Raw genomic sequence first — 19258 nt, forward strand, 5'->3', positions numbered from 1 at the left:
GACCACCAAAAATCAAAACGTAAAGCAGAGACCACCAGACAGGACAAAGAGCAGTGCTGGAGCGGATATTTCATCTGCAGCTTCTTCTTAAATACCCCTGGGGGCGGAGCTCCAGCCTCAGTGTCAAGTGGCCCCGCCCCCCTGGGCTCCACATGAAACATACAAGGAACACACATTAAAAAAAAGAGGCACAGCAAAGCTAACTAAATACATAAACATGAGATGAAGAAACAAAATATTCATCAACACACAATACATGCAACAACAAAATCAATACCATTTACAAAACAATTCATAAAAAACAACAAATCTATCTATCTATCTATCTATCTATCTATCTATCTATCTATCTATCTATCTATCTATCTATCTATCTATCTATCTATCTATCTATCTATCTATCTATCTATCTATCTATCTATCTATCTAATTCAGAGCCCCCCTAACTCTAGCCAATCAGTGCTCTCTTTCTAATCCGCTTTTCAACAATTCATTTTCTGAGGATGTCGGAGTTTCCAGGGTACGAGTAGTGAAAGTTCTGGGGTCAAGGAGGAGGAGGTGCAGTTTATTGTCTAACGTGACATCAAGTGACTCTGTCATTATGGCTGACATCTGACTGACCGGTGAGTCCTCGTCTTCAGACACTCACAGTGAGTTCATTCAGAACTGATGGACCCCTGAGTTAATAATGGAGGGGCACAAATTGCAAACTAAGAGGACGACACTCTAGTCACATTGTCACTCTGTGCTCCTACTTACTGTCACCATTGAGGAGCTCTTCATACTCAGTCTACATGTGCCTGTCAGTAGTGCTGTTCCAGCAGGACCACATGCCTGTCCTACTTAGCCGGTGACATTCAGTGACACTCAGGGGCCACAGAAGTTGTTCTAGTGTCAGCCTAAAGGACATATCACTTTGAGTCAACAGTGACCCCTGCTGGTCAGACTGTAATTTGTAGGTCTGAGGTGTCACCAACCCTCACTATGACCCAACTGGCTACTCAAACCCAATAATAATGGAGACCCTGACATCCGCACTTGTCCTGCATTCTCATCCACAAAGTCAATAACAGAGCTGCTGCCCACCCACCCATCCTGTAAAGTTCATTTTGACCCCAAACTACAAACACAAAGAGGATCTGCACTTGTAGGGACATCAAGTGACCGGTTGAGGGTACTGATTAGTGGTCACATGGTGTCAGATGGCAGATTTTTACACTGGACTTACAATCGAGCCAAAACCCAAACCCTGGATAGAGTGGCTCAGTGAGGGAGGTGTTGAACCTGTGCAGGAGGGTCATTGTGTGTGAGACGCTATAAAATGACAGCGAGCCAGCAGGCCAGTCCAGATACACACCTATTCTGGGGCTGTACGGGGTGCTGATTACAGTCTCCTCATCATTGTGACGTGCAGCGTACTGGGAATCAGCACACAGCAAACTCCAGGACTTGTTGTTACTTCCAAAGCTGCACTCCAAGTCCTTTCCTTTCCTGCTCAGTCCTTTATATGCGACTCCAATCAGAACCCAGTCTCCAGTGCACTCTACCTCCCAGTAAGAGCGAGTCCCAGTCAGAGCCTCTCTGCACAGAACTTGTTCCCAGTAGTCAAATCTGTCAGGATGGTCAGGATATTCAGGCTGTGTCCTCTCACATGTCACCTTCTTGTTCCCTTCAGACAGATGGAGGTCTCTTTGTGCCGTGTTGATGTCCAGTGTGAGTGGACAGAAGTCTGAAAAGAGACAAAAGAAAATGACTGGGTGGTGCTGCACCAGACTGACAATTAATAAGAACCAATCAGGAGCTGCGCTGACAAGACGCAAATGTACGCCATCGACAGTAAAGAGCTCATCTGATTGGACGGAATCTGTGGGAATGAAAAATAAAATTCTGTAATTCTGATAAATGCCATAAGGTCACTGTTGAGGTCAGAGTTCTAATGGACTGACCACCAAGGAATGACTGAAAATAAAGAAATGGAGGGTCCTGGAATGGCCAAGTGAAAGCCCAGAACTGAATCTCATCGAGATGCTCTGGGGGATTTGAAACGAGCTGTGAACCCAAGACACCCCTGAGACGTCACACAGCTGACAGAATTCTGCATGGAGGAGTGGAATAAACATCTCAGTTGATGTTAGGGACTGCTGAACAGTCTGAGGGAATGGCAACGTGAGGGGCAATGCCAGCTACTAGAGTCAAGGGGGGGATTTAACAGACGCAGATTGGACGTCTGGTCACTTTCATGGAATAAATTATTACAAAATGGAAATTTCTTTTTTCATTTCAATAACTTTATTAATTATCTATAAATGCTGTTAAAATGAAGACCAAATCTTAATATGTCTAGATAAGATTAAAAAAAAAACAAATTAAGGGGTGTACTTACCTTGTCACATGGCTGTATATGTGTATGTTAATGGTAATTTAAATTTATTTGTGTGTGTGTGTGATGAACATTGAGCTTCTTTTGTTACATGGAGTGTTCTGTATAAATAAACCATTATTAGCGATATTATAAGGGAACAACTGAAATAGAAAAGCAACAGAATGACGAGACTGGAAAACAAAGAAAAAAGAGAAGTACGAACAAAAAAAGGAAAATAAAAATGGAGGTTGGACTTGAGTGACAGGAACAGCTGGCGTAGTCGTCAGGATTTCATTTTTATTTCATGTGAGGTCACCTGATCCTTCAGAGACTCAAGTCCAGCAGACTGCTTTGGTGATTCACTTCCTGAGTCTCTCTATCCCACAATGCACTGCTCTTAGGACCCACCCCCACACTTTCTCCTCATCAGTCACACAACACTCACACGGCTCTTTCTGCTGGTTACACTTTCATATCATAACCTGACTTGAGATATTAAAAGAAAAACAATCTGTTGAGTCAAAGCACAAACTCACATTGTAAAAACTCGTCTCTGCGCTGAGGCTCAGGGGGCTGTAGGGTGAGAACTGGAGCTTCACGACCTAAAAATTAAAAGTTATAAAGAAGAATGAAAACTTTAAAGATGACATTGTATGATGTTAGTTAAATTATTAAACACGTATTACAAAAGCACTGCAGTTAAAATAAAACAGAAAATGACAAGCAGTTAAAGCACAACATCTGAGAAGTGCAGAAACACTACGCAGTGTACAAACATCAAAATCTATAAATATATAATAAAACATCCTTGATCAAAGGCTCATAATTAAATGTAAAAGGGCAGGCCTTCTTCATGTGTCTCACTACTCAGTGTCCACTTATCGTCACTCTGGTTCTTCAAAAGAGGACAATAAGATGACATTCAGTGGTCTTTCAGAACAACATAAACAGACGCAGTACCTGATGTCAATGTCATGATGTCCCACTGAGTGATCTTCTCCAGAATCTTTTTCAGACATGAAAGCTCCTTTCTCAGGTCCTCTGAAGAGACATTGGCAATGACAGTGAAGTTGAGCGAGTCTCCATCAGCAGGAAGGACACGGCAAGATGGAAAAGTCTGCGTCTGGAAAGAAGAAGGGATGAGACATCAGAGAGGACAAACTAAACAAACCATTTCTTAGAAGATCTTTAATGGATCAATGTATAATGCTTCACCCTGTTCAAGATGATAACGCTATAATTCACTAAGTGACGTATTCGATTTGGATCACAAGTAAACATCAAACTGATCTCAGACCTCTTCCTATGATACTGACATATTAAATATGATGAACTAATTAAAGTTAGAAAAGTAAATGACAACAACTGGATCTGTAACCCAACACCCCCAATACACACAGTATGCAAATAACATGATGAAAGTGTTAGATGGTAGACAACACACAATGACCACACATGTCTGTCACTCCTGACGTGAATTGGTGATCTTTTTCCAGTCTCCAGATGCATTGACTCAGAGTATAAATATTGTATACAGCTAACCCAATCTCGATCCTCCAAACAGTCCTGTTCATTTCTTGATGTACCTTGTCAGGTCAGGAACAGCCATGTTATGAAATTCTTTGAGGTGGGCACTTCCAAAACAAAAGAGGACTCAATACCCAAATGAGACAATCATCTCACTAGTCTTAGATGGTCTGTCTGTTTCATCCTTTTCTTTATCTTTTATGTTCATTTAACTGTAGGTTGGCATCTATCACCATAGCAAGCTCCCAGAAATCCTCACAACTATCAAACTGCACAAAGGTCCCCACTACTGCAATCTGCCCAAAACGCCTATTTTAATCTTTCTAGTTTTTATACATGCCCCAGATGGAGACAGGTTACAAATTAAGGACAACACAACAGAGAGACAGAAGACAAACCAGTAAAATACGTCATGTGTCAGCGCCACACGTGTGATGGGCAGTCAACTGGGATTGAAATGGGAAGATCACCTCTCATTCATTTATTGGTTATTAATGTCAGAGTATTTCAGTGTAGAGGGACATAAGATATCGACATGACTTTCAATAAGCTTTAATGCAGGACTCTGTGAGAGCCGAGACATCAGAGTGTAGATAAGGGGACTGAGGGGACAGCGGGCAGACATGTGAAGAACTGACATGACACAGAAAGCAAGACATTGGTCTCAGCTGAGTTCTAAGAAATTAATAATTTAGTAGTAAAATGTAGTAACAAAGCTGTCAGCATAATTACACAATGGAAGGTCTGCACTAGAAAGTGTAACTTGTGATGAAGACTTGTGCACCACTGTGTGCTCATCACCAACCTCAACTAGACAGAGTAGAGAAGGCTAGTGAGAAGCTGAGTTATATAGCGCCTGTGATATGTGAAGTATGAATCAAGAAGAGAATCTCCATATCCGGAGTGCACATCAGGAATATTGTGTGTGGTGCTGGTCTCCATATTAGAGAAATGACCTAACAGCACAAGAGAAAATCAAGAGAAGAGAGGCGAGACTGAACTGTGGAGTTTGAAGGATATGAATCTTATGAGTTTTAGGATGGAGACATTAGGAGGTGACCTGACAGAGGGGTTTAAAAATATTAAGGGAGTTTATGTCATCTTTTAATAATAATAATAACTTTTTTTTTAATAATTTTTTACATTTATATAGCGCTTTTCTCACTACTCAAAGCGCTTAGCAATTGCAGGTTAAGGGCCTTGCTTAAGGGCCCAACAGAGCAGAGCCTATATTGGCATTTACGGGATTCGAACCGGCAACCTATCAATTGCAAGTGCAGCTCCCTAGCCTCAGAGCCATCACATCTTTTGTCAGGTGGTATCTTTTAAAATAAAGTTACCTGAGCATAAACTTCATACAAATCGATTTCTTAGCACAGATAAGTGTAGATACATGGAAAAAGTGCAGATGGAAGCAGAAACTCAGAGACTTTTGTACATTTTGATAATATTAGGGGAATTTGAAAAGACATTATGTGACGGGTTGAAAGGCCTGTTCTTGCCATGATGTATTAACCCCTCATATCTTCTAAATTTCTTTCTAAATGTTCTCAGGTTCCACACACCCCAGTTTGCTCGGATGTCCTGTAAGTGTTGCTCTCACCTGCTGGAAGTGGACGTTGTCCTTGGTCTCTGAAAGTTCCTTCAGCTCAGCATATATCTTCTTCAGCTCCTCGATCTCCTTCTCTAGTTGTTCTGTGACTCCTTCAGCCTTCTCTATTTCTGTCTTTTCTTGTTCTCTAATCTTCTCAACCAATTTCTTCTGAGCTGAAGCTCTTCTCATTTTCCTCTACCTTTCTTTCCACTGATATCTGATTGAATAAAAAGTGAAATTTGAATTGAGTCACATGATAAGAATTACCTGTCATGAGACACTTTTGTTTGTATTTGATGTTTTAAAGGATAGTTTGGATTGGCTGGCATCCTGTACAAGATGTTTGGTGGTACCTTGCTTGAACAAGAGAATAGAATAATGGAGGGGCGGTGGGATACTGTTTCCCAGTTCAATATGTTCATCCAGTATGATGAGTGGCAGTGTCCCTCCAGCAGTGCTCCCATTTGGGTGACTTTAGCCCTTTTGAGATCCAGTAGAGCTATTAGAAGGATCTACTGGGGGACAGTGACATTATCTGATGAGGACTCTAACCCAGAAGGGCCTCTTGGTGCTTCCCATGTGCTGGACAGTCCACTGAGTCTGTAAATAAAAATAGTCTCTACTGCTCAGCTGAGTGAGATGAACTTGGGATTAGAGAAATGGAGGGAATAAGAAGAGAAGTAGTTTGTGTATTGTAAAGAAAAGCCTGCGTGTTGTAAGGTAATTGGAGCATCATTAGGGACCAGAGACTGTGTGGGGTAGCTGTGTTCTGCTTTGGGCTGTGAGATGGTCCATGTTGGTCATAACATGAAACCTGTCAGTTGGAGACATTAAACACGATTGTGTTCTTAATTGTCCCTCTTCTTTTTTCCAATGTCAGACTCAGGGCTGTGAGTCTACATCTCCAGATTGATGTAAATCTCATTTATTAATTAACAGCTCATTGTTACTGGTAAGTCTGCCATTGTTATTTTGGTTAATATTTATTTGGCTCACGCAGATGTTCTTGGGGTTTAGTGTGCACACTAAAGTGGCCGAGGCCAAGACAGGCTGGTGTAGAAACAGGTGAATCACAGTCTGATGTAAGTTTAAGGTAAGAGGTGAACACTCTCCATGATCGTCAACCCCAAAGCTAGAGGTGTCCATCTGTTTACATGACCTATCATATCTGGATGGTGAGCCTTAAGACCCTGAGATACCAGGCAGGAATGATACATCCTAATTGATGACCGCCAACCAGTCACCAGAAAAAGGGAACAGTAGTGATAGTTAGGGATTGAATTATTATGGAGCTGAGATGAAGGTTTGCTCCAGAGACAGTCTCATATGGTGTGTTACCTTCATGGCCAACGGCTGTCATTGCCAATGTTATCTACATGTCATTGAACAAATGACACAGCTGAGGTCAGAGTGACACACTTGTTGAACAAACTTAAAGAGTGAAGAGCAAAGCTGAGGAGCAGAACTTACAAAGTGATCATCTCAAACGTCTTACCTATGCCATGTGTTGGTGCAGATAAGACTGAGGATAACGCTTAACACTAGAATTACCAGAGCCTACGAAAAAACTCGTAAATCCATCCCACCTTAAATCGCGTCTTAAATCCGTTTGCACCTCTCCGCCAGAGTCCTTTGTCATCTAAATGTGCTGATAAACAAAAGCTACTAGCAGCCAGCTATTCCATCCCCCCACCGACTTAGAACGAATTTCTCCTAGCTCATGGCTTGCCTTGATTTGATTATCTGGGATTGAAGTGGAGTTTTAGAGTGGAAATAATATACAGTAGCGTTATTTGGAATACACGCATTTCATGTGTGTTCCGTTTCTATAGTAGTCTGTGCAAACACATTTTTAAAACAGAAACGTTTTTCATATTCTAATAGTAAATGACAAAATGTAGGCATAAACTATATAACGTATGAAGCCTGAAGTCCATATATCAAAGAAACACTTTCACAAAAGGTACAAATAAGAGAACACGTGCGCTTTTCTTCAAAAATATAACTGCACAAAAAAAAAGCCACGTTAGCATGCCACATTGACACTCTTACTACAACCGCCGTGGTGGCGTAATGGTATCAGCTCCTGACTGGGAATCAGAGGGTGGCGAGTTCGATTCCGCACGGCTCCACTTCGAGAAGTGAACTGCTCTTATTCTTACAATTTTAGAATAACAACATAAATTTGATTTCAGTCTGTAACAGCCGGTGTAACTTATGATACTGGTAAAGGTTAGCTTTTTTTTTTTTTTTTAAGTCACTTTTCATTCTCGCAGTCGCATTCAGAATCAATCCATACAACCCCATCTGACACAAAGACGCGCTATAGCTCTGCAGTGTACCACGATGCATACTACCGCCCCCCCGCCCCCCAAAAGGGTTCTGACACACAAACGCTGGCGAAGCTGCCTTCTTCGTATCTCACCGTCACTTGAAATCAGCAGTTCTTAGCATTGCACCATGCAAGCTGTCGTATCAACCACCAACTGTAACTTGCTTTCTTTATTCTTCGGTTATACTCTTGAATAAAAATGCACTTTTATTTATGTGAAAACAGCTGTGTCAGATGGGGTTGTATGGATTGATTCTGAATGCGACTGCGAGAATGAAAAGTGAATTAAAAAAAAAAAAAAAAAAGCTAACCTTTACCAGTATCATAAGTTACACCGGCTGTTACAGACTGAAATCAAATTTATGTTGTTATTCTAAAATTGTAAGAATAAGAGCAGTTCACTTCTCGAAGTGGAGCCGTGCGGGATCGAACTCATCACCCTCTGATTCCCAGTCAGGAGCTGATACCATTAGGCCACTGCGGCGGTTAAAGGAAGAGTGTCAATGTGGCATGCTAACGCGGCTTTTTTTTTGTGCAGTTATATTTTTGAAGAAAAGCGCACGTGTTGTCTCATTTGTACCTTTTGTGAAAGTGTTTCTTTGATATATGGACTTCAGGCTTCATATGTTATATAGTTTATGCCTACATTTTGTCATTTACTATTAGAATATGAAAAACGTTTCTGTTTTAAAAATGTGTTTGCACAGCCAACTATAGAAATGGAACACACATGAAATGCGTGTATTCCAAATAACGCTAGAATTATTTCCACTGTAAAACTCCACTTCAATCCCAGATAATCAAATCAAGGCAATGCATGAGCTAGGAGAAATTCGTTCTAAGTCGGTGGGGGGATGGAATAGCTGGCTGCTAGTAGCTTTTGTTTATCAGCACATTTAGATGACAAAAGACTCTGGCGGAGAGGTGCAAACGGATTTAAGACGCGATTTAAGGTGGGACGGATTTACGAGTTTTTTCGTAGGCTCTGGTAATTCTTGTGTTAATACAAACCTGAAATCTTGGAGAAGGATAAAGTGGGCTGGGATGGGTTACATTTGAACCAGAGGGGTACTAACATGAACTTAGCATGTATCACAGGTTGTTATAATATTAAGTTTAATGTCACTGTCTCTGTGCAGACATTTTAAATCTGTTTTTCTTTTCTTTGTACATGCATAGCTGAGCCAGATTTAGTACAAAGCGGCTCAGCATTTAGAATTGCTGGGCCAAGCATAGGACAAGATGGACAAAGACAGCTGGAGGAATGTATAGTCAGCCTAAAGACAGATGTATACTATTCTGTCCTCTGTTAAAAGTCAGCACAAAATCTTCTTCCCTTGTTTGGAACCTAAGTAAGGGCCTGCACGTGGAGAAACCAGTATAAAAGACTTGGACAGCAGCCAAATACTTTAAAGCCGATGGACGGATGGAAGATTACGTCATCCGTGACGAAAATGACAAACTATACACAAAATGTTGTCATGGCATCCTCATCTGTTATGCTGCGCAAATCGTCATTAAAGAAAGCTAAGTTATTTTCTCTTATGTGATTTTTACTGCCGTATCACTATGGGAGGGATATCGCCTTTTAATATCATATCTATATAGTTTTCGGTTACTTAAAATTCCGCAATTATAAAAGAACTTATTCCAACTAGGGAGCTACTGCCCCCTAAAAGGAAACACAGGTGCATTAATGGAAACAATTAGCAAAGAAGAGATTAAGTGACACACGTCAAGAAAAGGAGTGTTAGTGAGCGGTCAGCATGGGTTTAGGTGGGGGAGTCCATGTTTCACTAATTTAGGGTCCAACTGTCTGAATCTGTAATGAATAAAACAAGAAACACTGTGGACTGTGAAATGCCATTAAAATAAAACATCATCTTTTATCCTTCTCCTTGTTGTGCCTCTACTCATCATTACCAGTGAAGCTCTGATGGCTCTTCTGCTTTTCATTTATTTCTGATTTGTTTAATTTGTTATGTCATCTTAATTCCACTCACCTTCTTCTGCTCCATCGTCTCCCTCAGTTTCTTCTCTTTCTCCTCAAGTCTCCTCCTGATGTCACTCAGTGTCACCCACAGCTGTTTCTGTTTCGACACACAAGAGGACACGCGTGGTCTTATCAGAATTCACATTCACTTTTTGTGTTCTTGTTCTCTTTGTGAGGCCTGACATTTTTACAATGCGCTTCTTTTAAATTTTGTAACAAAACTTACATTGTTGTGTCACACTTGTCTTCATATTGACACTGTAGGTGCCACACAGATTAGACTCAAAAAATATAAATAGCAACACAAGATTACAAGAAAGGTTTAATTTACCAGTTAGAGTGAAGATGAAGTTTGAGCTTGAAGAGTTAGACAAGTGAATGAATTTAAAGGAATACTCCAATCTTAAATTATTGTATTTTGGTAGTATGTTGCTTACCTCACATGTTGTGTAGTGATGCCCGAGAAAAATTTGTAATCTCATGTTTTCATAGAGATAGGATAAAAAAATAGTTAATGATACAAGCCCATGGCGACCAACTCTGTGCAACAACAAATGAAATAAAAACACCCATGAAAAAAAATAATCTTACATCATCACATGTGCCACACGATCCTCATGTCAGTTATCAGACATTCACTCACAACATACTAAACACAGGCAGTTCATTCTAAAATGTCATTAAGTAGATACTTCCATAAAAGTCCTAAGTAGGAAATGCATTTGCATAATATTGAGCATTCAAATTAAAGACAGGACTCTTGACCAAAGAATAAGGGGGAGTGGATGATCTGCCTATCAAGACAGAGCTAAACAAGGATGTGTTGTTGAACTAAAATGAGTCAAATTAAGTAGACTTTCAGAGAAGATGTCCAGCCACTTGGAGCCTCTGCTCTCGTTCAGAGTGCCTCGATATCTTTGAGTGATTACTGTAGTTCAAATCTTCTGACACAATCACACAAAGGCAGCCAGGTTTAGTTTGGCATTCACAGACTGGAGAACACTCTTATTCAAGTGACTTTTATGAAATTCACCTAACAGATCTAATACACGTGACCGTGATCTGAGACACCGAGCACCATATCATTAACATAGAGAAACACCTTTTTGAAGGCCTTTTAGCTCTGACTGTTTCCATAGGTGGGTAGGCAGGGGTTCAAATGAAATCAGAAGAACATTGCTGATAACTGACCGCCCTGTCTGGTTTCACACTGTAAACTGAAATAGTCAAAAAGAATTTAATTAACACAAATTAAGACTTCTCAACTACAGTATAGTAGCTTGACTCCACATGGAGACCAAACCCAAATTTGCCCAATACGGTTCACAAATATCCTCATTCATCTCTGTCAAGAGCTTCCATTACATCCAGAGATTTCAAATCCTCTGGAAACTCTGATACTGCAGGTGAAAATCTATATATATTTATAAAATGACTAAACAGAAACTCCAGTGCCAGAGGTCTCTGTACCACCTTCTAGCCAGGACACCAGAACTATGAAGAGATCTGCTCAGTTTATGGCTGAAGTTCATAAATTGTCAAAGGTCCACACAAATCATCTTTCACTTTCTCTGTCTGTGGTTCAGACCTGCTGTTAGACGATTTATCATAAAATATCCCAAACGTACTTACGACAATAAACCATCCATCCACTGGCCCCCTTAACCTGCTTATCCAGGGCGAGGTGGTGAGGCAGCTGGAGTCTATCCCAGCAATCACCAGGCACAAGGCAAAGAAACATCAGGGCAGGGTGCCAGTCTATCACAGGACCAACACACACTCATTCTTAAGCTCATTCTTTTTATCCTTCTTAAGCTCATTTATGGCCGTAGCCATGGTGGCAGCCAGTGTAGCGATCATCTCTTTCAGTTCAGTTTTCAGTTCGAACAGGTCACTTCGGATTTCGTGCTCCGCGAGTGGAAATGCAGCTCCTGTTACAGCAGGTGCTGCGGGCTCACGATGAGTAGATGAGAGCACATCCTGCAGGGTCCTTTCTAGTCTCGAATGATCCTCAGAAATCGGCGATCCATCGTGACCTGTATCACTTGCATCTTCGCTCCCATTTTCACTCTCGACTGGAGAAGATACAATGGAGTGGGATCCCAGGAGATCTACGCATTCATCTGCCTGTTCCAGGTCAGTCTCCGAGAGACCATACCTTGCACTCGGGCCGGATGTCTGTCCAGACTTTGAAGCAGCTTTAAGTTTCTTTTCCGGTTCTTTCTGACTTTTCTTCTTGTTACTCATGCTTGTATATTGTAGTGGAAGTTCCTTGGTCGGGTTAAATACAGGATACCTCTAAATAATATGAAATACATAAGAAAATAAAGCCGCTGCTAGCGGAGCTCTGCTTCAGACATCCGTCTCCTATAACGGACGAGACCAACTCATCCTCCCCTCCTGATGTCATTCCAGCTCGTCTCTTCAGAGACACTTTTGAGGTTATTGTTGACCTGCCATTGCTACTGTCCCTCCATCCTTTAAACATGCAGTGGTCAGCCTGAGCTTAAAAACATGGATTTGACCAGAGTTTCTTTCTGTCTTATCTCTAAATTGTGATTCCTCTCTAAATTCTTTAAAAGTTTGTTTTTTCACAGCTGCTGTCTTTACTTGGTAATGATAATCTAATGGAGTCCCACCAGTCAGGTTCAGAGCTTTTCATAGCACCAAGTCTGCTCTTGTGAAGGTCACCAAAGACAACAGAAATCAAGTAGACAATCAAAGATGGACAATCAGACAAATGGACAAGGAGCCAGCGAGTTTGCTGAAATGGTTTTGGTTTTATTTTAAACTAATAGACATTCTCTGACTTCTTTCTTGGTAATGATTGGTCTGGTTTGGTCCTTTTGGCCTACAAGAGAAGGAGACATCTGGTCAAATGAGTGCAAGAAATCAGAGACCTTGAACTTTCAAAGATGACTTTTTTGATGCTCTGTGACCTCGTGAATTAATAGAAAGTGAGGAGAGTGAAGGCCTTGAGCAGCTTCTGATCAAACAGCTGGTGGAGGAGTCAAATACAGGTGGGGGGTAACATTACAATCCTAAACAAGGACTCACCTTATGTCAGACTAAATTTAAACAGGACTTGTATTGATATTACAACGAAAGTACAGGCAAGTTTTCAATAATGAAACTCCATCTCCACGTCACCTCATGTCATACCTGTGGGATTCTCAAATATTCTCAACACAAGTTACTGGCACCATGAGCCCTGTTATTGACAGCAGCAGCTCTCTGATATCCAATCCAGAGGTTTTTATGTGTCTCTCTCTCTATATATGTCTTTTATATATGTATTATATGTCCTATTACTGTGGTGGGCTGGCGCCCTGCCTGGGGTTTGTTTCCTGCCTTGCGCCCTGCATTGGCTGGTATTGGCTCCAGCAGACCCCCGTGATCCTGTGTTAGAATATAGCGGGTTAGATAATGGATGGATGGACGGATGGATATATGTCTTATTATATACACACATACACATTCACTGGCCACATTATTAGGTACCCCTTGCTAGTACCAGGTTCACTTCTTTTTGCCTTCAAAACTGCTGTAATTCTTCATGGCGAAGATTCAACAAGGTGCTGGAAATATTCCTCAGGGATTTTGCTTCATATTGATACGATAGCATCACACAGTTGCTGTGAATTTGTCGGTTGCACTTCCAAGATGCAAATCTCCCTTTCTAGCATATCCAAAGGTGCTCTACTGGATTGAGTTCTGGGGACTGTGGAGGCTATTTGACTCCAGTGAACTCCTTGCCATGTTCAAGAAACCAGTTTGAGATGATCTGAGCTTTGTGACATGTTGCATTATCCTGCTGGAAGGAGCCATCAGAAGATGGGGACACTGCGGTAATAAAATGATGGACATGCTAAGCAACAATACTCAGGTAGGCTGTGGCATTTAAGTGATACTCAATTGGTACTAAGGGGCCAGAAGTGTGCCAAGAAAATATCCTCCACACCATCACACCACCACCAGGGGTCTGAACCATTGATAAAAGGAAGGATGGAGGCCTGCTTTTATGTTGTTGACACCAAATTCTGATCCTACCCTCCAAATATCACAGCAGAAATCGAGAGTCATCAGACCAGGTGACATTTGTAGCATCAGTTGTTAGCTGACAGGAATGGCACTCAGTGTGGTCCTACCTCACTTGTAACGAGTGCTTATTTGAGTTACTGTTGCCTTTCTATCAGCTCAAATCAGTCTGGCCATTCTCCTTTGACCACTGGCATCAAAAAGACATTTTTACCCAGAGAACTGCTGCTCACTGGATATTTTCCCATTTTTGGACCATTCTCTATAAACCGTAGAGATGGCTGTGTGTGACAATCCCAGTAGATTATACTCAGACCAGCTTGTGTGGCATCAACAACCAGGCCACGTTCAAAGTCACTTCAGTCACCTTTCTCCATCATTCTGATGCTCAGTTTGAACTTCAGTAGGTTGTCTTGACAATGTCTACAGGCCGAAATGCATTGATATGCTGCCATGTGATTGGCTGATTAGATACTTGTGTTAGCAAACAGTTGGACAGGTGTACTTGTTAAAGTGGCTGGTGAACTTGTGGGCGTGTGTATTATATTAAATACTAGCAAAATACCCGCGCTTCACAGCGGAGAAGTAGTGTGTTAAAGAGGTTATGAAAAAGTAAAGGAAACATTTTAAAAATAACGTAACATGGTTGTCAATGTAATTGTGTTGTCATTGTTATATGAGTGTTGCTGTCATATATATATATATACATACATATACACATATATTATATATGTATATATATATGTATACTAGCAAAATACCCGCGCTTCGCAGCGGAGAAGTAGTGTGTTAAAGAGGTTATGAAAAAGTAAAGGAAACATTTTAAAAATAACGTAACATGATCCATCCATCCATCCATTTTCCAACCCGCTGAATCCGAACACAGGGTCACGGGGGTCTGCTGGAGCCAATCCCAGCCAACACAGGGCACAAGGCAGGGAATCAATCCTGGGCAGGGTGCCAACCCACAGCAGGACACACACAAACACACCCACACACCAAGCACACACTAGGGCCAATTTAGAATCGCCAATCCACCTAACCTGCATGTCTTTGGACTGTGGGAGGAAACCGGAGCGCCCGGAGGAAACCCACGCAGACACAGGGAGAACATGCAAACTCCACGCAGGGAGGACCCGGGAAGCGAACCCAGGCCCCCAGATCTCCCAACTGCGAGGCAGCAGCGCTACCCACTGCGCCACCGTGCCGCCCTACGTAACATGATTGTCAATGTAATTGTGTTGTCATTGTTATGAGTGTTGCTGTCATATATATATACATATACACATATACACACACATATACACACATATACAGATATATTATATATACATATACACATATATTTTTTATATATATATTTTTTATATATATATATATATATATACACATACATACATACATATACACACATAGATGCACTTACAATAACATAGAAATCAATATAAACAACATTAACATCATTATCATATGAGAATATGAAGTAATATATAAGAAGCACATTTCATATAAATATAAATTATTAAACAGTAAAATCTTCTTCTATAATTTGCTACCGTGGCTTTTCGTTGGTCTGTCCAGGATTTTAAATCACCTGTAGCTTGCAAACCGTTTCACCTATTGACTTGAAATCTGGTACACATATAATACGTCACGTCTGCTATCCGCTTTATGGGTGATGATTGTATTACTCTTTTTATCTTTATTTTTATTTTATTGTAGAATCAACTCCTATCTGCGCACACCAGGGCGGCCGTGGGCAGATGCGTATGGTGTATTCACTCCATGTTATCGTGCATTGCGCTGTCACTGGTATTTTGATAAAAGAATTTGAACAATATATAAGAAGCGTATAAATTATTAAACAGTAAAACATTAACATTTAAGAAGTAAAGTTACATTGAGTACTACTGCAGTGCCTTCGGGTATACCTAATTTTTTCTTTGCCCATTACATGCTTAAATGTATACATTTTTTGGTGTACCTACCCGAGAACACGCGACATATAACCGAGCGTGGGAGAAGCATGGATTTTAAACACGCGTTGAGTTCATCTGCTGGTCTCCCTCGTGGAATAACTGGTAATGTTTGACTAAAATCTACAGTGAGTAAAACGACATTACCTCCTTTTTTTTTTTTTACGATCTCTGAGATGTTGCTTTTTTCGGTTCAAGGCTTCATAAGCTCTTTTATGTTGTATGGTGTACTTATCCCAAACCATCATCTTTGAATGTTGCAAGACTTTCGCCTTGTATGTAGATCGGGGTAATTACATTCATTGCATTCCTAGTCTGAATCACAATCTGATTGTATGGGTGGTTACCTGGCACTGTAGGGTTGCCACCCGTCCTTTAAAATACGGAATCGTGCCGCGTTTGAGAATGAAATTGCGCGTCCCGTTTTGAATCAATACTGGACGGGATTTATCCCGTATTTTTTTTATAATTTTTTTTTTAAAGCAGCGTGTCATGAAAATCATCCCACACGCATTTTATGAAGATGCCTCCTTTCCTACTTTTGATTGGGTAATACTTGATGTCATCGTTAGTTTGATTGGTCTTTTTAACTGTCCAGTGAGGAGGGCGTGTCTTTTAAGTACAGTCTGCAAAGTGTTGGCACTGAGATGTGGCGTCAGCGCCATAGTTGAAGCCCCTAACGTTGCGGTCAGCAAGTCGGCTAACATCCGCCATGTGCCGTCTTTCAGTTGCGAGAAGCAGATCATAGAATGGTTGAAATTGTTGCCCCTAACGTTGCGCCACGGCGTGTGGTTCGTTTATACCTCGTGTCTTCTCATTAAACTTTTATCTCGCGAATATGTTATTGCAATCCGCAGCGGGAGCGTTTCTATAAACTTAATTTAAACTTACGTTTTACACCGTGCTTTGTTTCCCTTATGAACATGCTTGTATGCTTCACTCGCTCCGTTCTCAATTGTTTAATTAATTTTTTGCTCTTCGCTGTTTCCGGCTGTTCCTCCATTTCCCCCTACTTCGTTCTTTTATCTCGCGAATATGTTATTGCAATCCTTAACGGGAGCGTTTCAATAAACTGATTGAAAATAGTTTTGCATTTACCTTTTTAGTAAAAAGCGAGCTTTTAAGCCTGAGAAATCACCCCGTAAATGCACACGTTTAATTGCACATGTGTTAATATGTATGCTTACACAGTATTAAAAGACAGTGAACAACGTCAGTTATCTTTGTTCCCGCGTTTGATAAAAGGTGAACTTTTAAGCCTGAGAAATCACCCCGTAAATGCACACGTTTAATTGCACATGTGTTAATATGTATGCTTACACAGTATTAAAAGACAGTCAAAAATTAACGTCATTTACCTTCGTTCCCGCGTGTGATTCGTGCTGTAAATCTCTTCCTTGTTTTTAGTTCACGTGATTACGTAGGAGGCGTGATGACGCGATACGTGACTCCGCCTCCTCCATTACAGTGTATGGACAAAAAATATGTTCCAGTTATGACCATTACGCTTTGAATTTCGAAATGAAACCTGCCTAACTTTTGTAAGTAAGCTGTAAGGAATGAGCCTGCCAAATTTCAGCCTTCCACCTACACGGGAAGTTGGAGAATTAGTGATGAGTCAGTCAGTCAGTCAGTCAGTGAGTGAGTCAGTCAGTGAGGGCTTTGCCTTTTATTATTATAGATATATATATGTATTATATATATATATATATATATATATATATATATATATATATACACATATATTATATATATATATATATATATATACACATATTATATAATAATAATAAATAATAATTCATTACATTTATGTATATATACACACATATATATATATATACACATATATATATATATAATATATGCGTATATATATATATATATATATAACTAGCAAAATACCCGCGCTTCGCAGCGGAGAAGTAGTGTGTTAAAGAGGTTATGAAAAAGTAAAGGAAACATTTTAAAAATAACGTAACATGATTGTCAATGTAATTGTGTTGTCATTGTTATGAGTGTTGCTGTCATATATATATACATATACACATATACACACACATATACACACATATACAGATATATTATATATACATATACACATATATTTTTTATATATATATTTTTTATATATATATATATATATATATATATATATATATATATATATACACATACATACATACATACATACATATACACACATAGATGCACTTACAATAACATAGAAATCAATATAAACAACATTAACATCATTATCATATGAGAATATGAAGTAATATATAAGAAGCACATTTCATATAAATCTAAATTATTAAACAGTAAAATCTTCTTCTATAATTTGCTACCGTGGCTTTTCGTTGGTCTGTCCAGGATTTTAAATCACCTGTAGCTTGCAAACCGTTTCACCTATTGACTTGAAATCTGGTACACATATAATACGTCACGTCTGCTATCCGCTTTATGGGTGATGATTGTATTACTCTTTTTATGTTTATTTTATTTTAGAATCAACTCCTATCTGCGCACACCAGGGCGGCTGTGGGCAGATGCGTATGGTGTATTCACTCCATGTTATCGTGCATTGCGCTGTCACTGGTATTTTGATAAAAGAATTTGAACAATATATAAGAAGCATATAAATTATTAAACAGTAAAACATTAACATTTAAGAAGTAAAGTTACATTGAGTACTACTGCAGTGCCTTCGGGTATACCTCATTTTTTGTTTGCCCATTACATGCTTAAATGTATACATTTTTTGGTGTACCTACCCGAGAACACGCGACATATAACCGAGCGTGGGAGAAGCATGGATTTTAAACACGCGTTGAGTTCATCTGCTGGTCTCCCTCGTGGAATAACTGGTAATGTTTGACTAAAATGTACAGCGAGTAAAACGACATTACCTCCTTTTTTTTTTTTACGATCTCTGAGATGTTGCTTTTTTCGGTTCAAGGCTTCATAAGCTCTTTTATGTGCCATGGTGTACTTAATAAGTACTAATTATCCCAAACCATCATCTTTGAATGTTGCAAGACTTTCGCCTTGTATGTAGATCGGGGTAATTACATTCATTGCATTCCTAGTCTGAATCACAATCTGATTGTATAGGTGGTTACCTGGCACTGTAGGGTTGCCACCCGTCCTTTAAAATACGGAATCGTGCCGCGTTTGAGAATGAAATTGCGCGTCCCGTTTTGAATCAATACTGGACGGGATTTATCCCGTATTTTTTTTATAATTTTTTTTTTAAAGCAGCGTGTCATGCAAATCATCCCACACGCATTTTATGAAGATGCCTCCTTTCCTACTTTTGATTGGGTAATACTTGATGTCATCGTTAGTTTGATTGGTCTTTTTAACTGTCCAGTGAGGAGGGCGTGTCTTTTAAGTACAGTCTGCAAAGTGTTGGCACTGAGATGTGGCGTCAGCG

General features: G+C 40.1%; 1 protein-coding gene across 2 annotated transcripts in view; it reads right to left on the bottom strand.

Moving 5' to 3' along the window:
* Positions 1-480: 480 nt before the first annotated feature.
* Positions 481-19258, bottom strand: part of LOC114643536 (tripartite motif-containing protein 16-like protein) — a 385751-nt gene continuing 366973 nt past the window's right edge. The window contains exons 4-6 of one of the 2 annotated variants that reach the window (XM_051925864.1): positions 3323-3485; positions 2899-2964; positions 481-1729 (exon numbers count right to left, since the gene is read on the bottom strand). In XM_051925864.1, the coding sequence (XP_051781824.1) occupies positions 1182-1729; positions 2899-2964; positions 3323-3485 (777 nt within the window). In that variant the 3' untranslated portion in view covers positions 481-1181. The remainder of the gene's footprint in view (positions 1730-2898; positions 2965-3322; positions 3486-19258) is intronic. The other variant, XM_051925865.1, reaches the window with a different exon arrangement.

This window comes from Erpetoichthys calabaricus, chromosome 4, assembly GCF_900747795.2.
Source record: "Erpetoichthys calabaricus chromosome 4, fErpCal1.3, whole genome shotgun sequence".
NCBI lineage: Eukaryota > Metazoa > Chordata > Cladistia > Polypteriformes > Polypteridae > Erpetoichthys > Erpetoichthys calabaricus.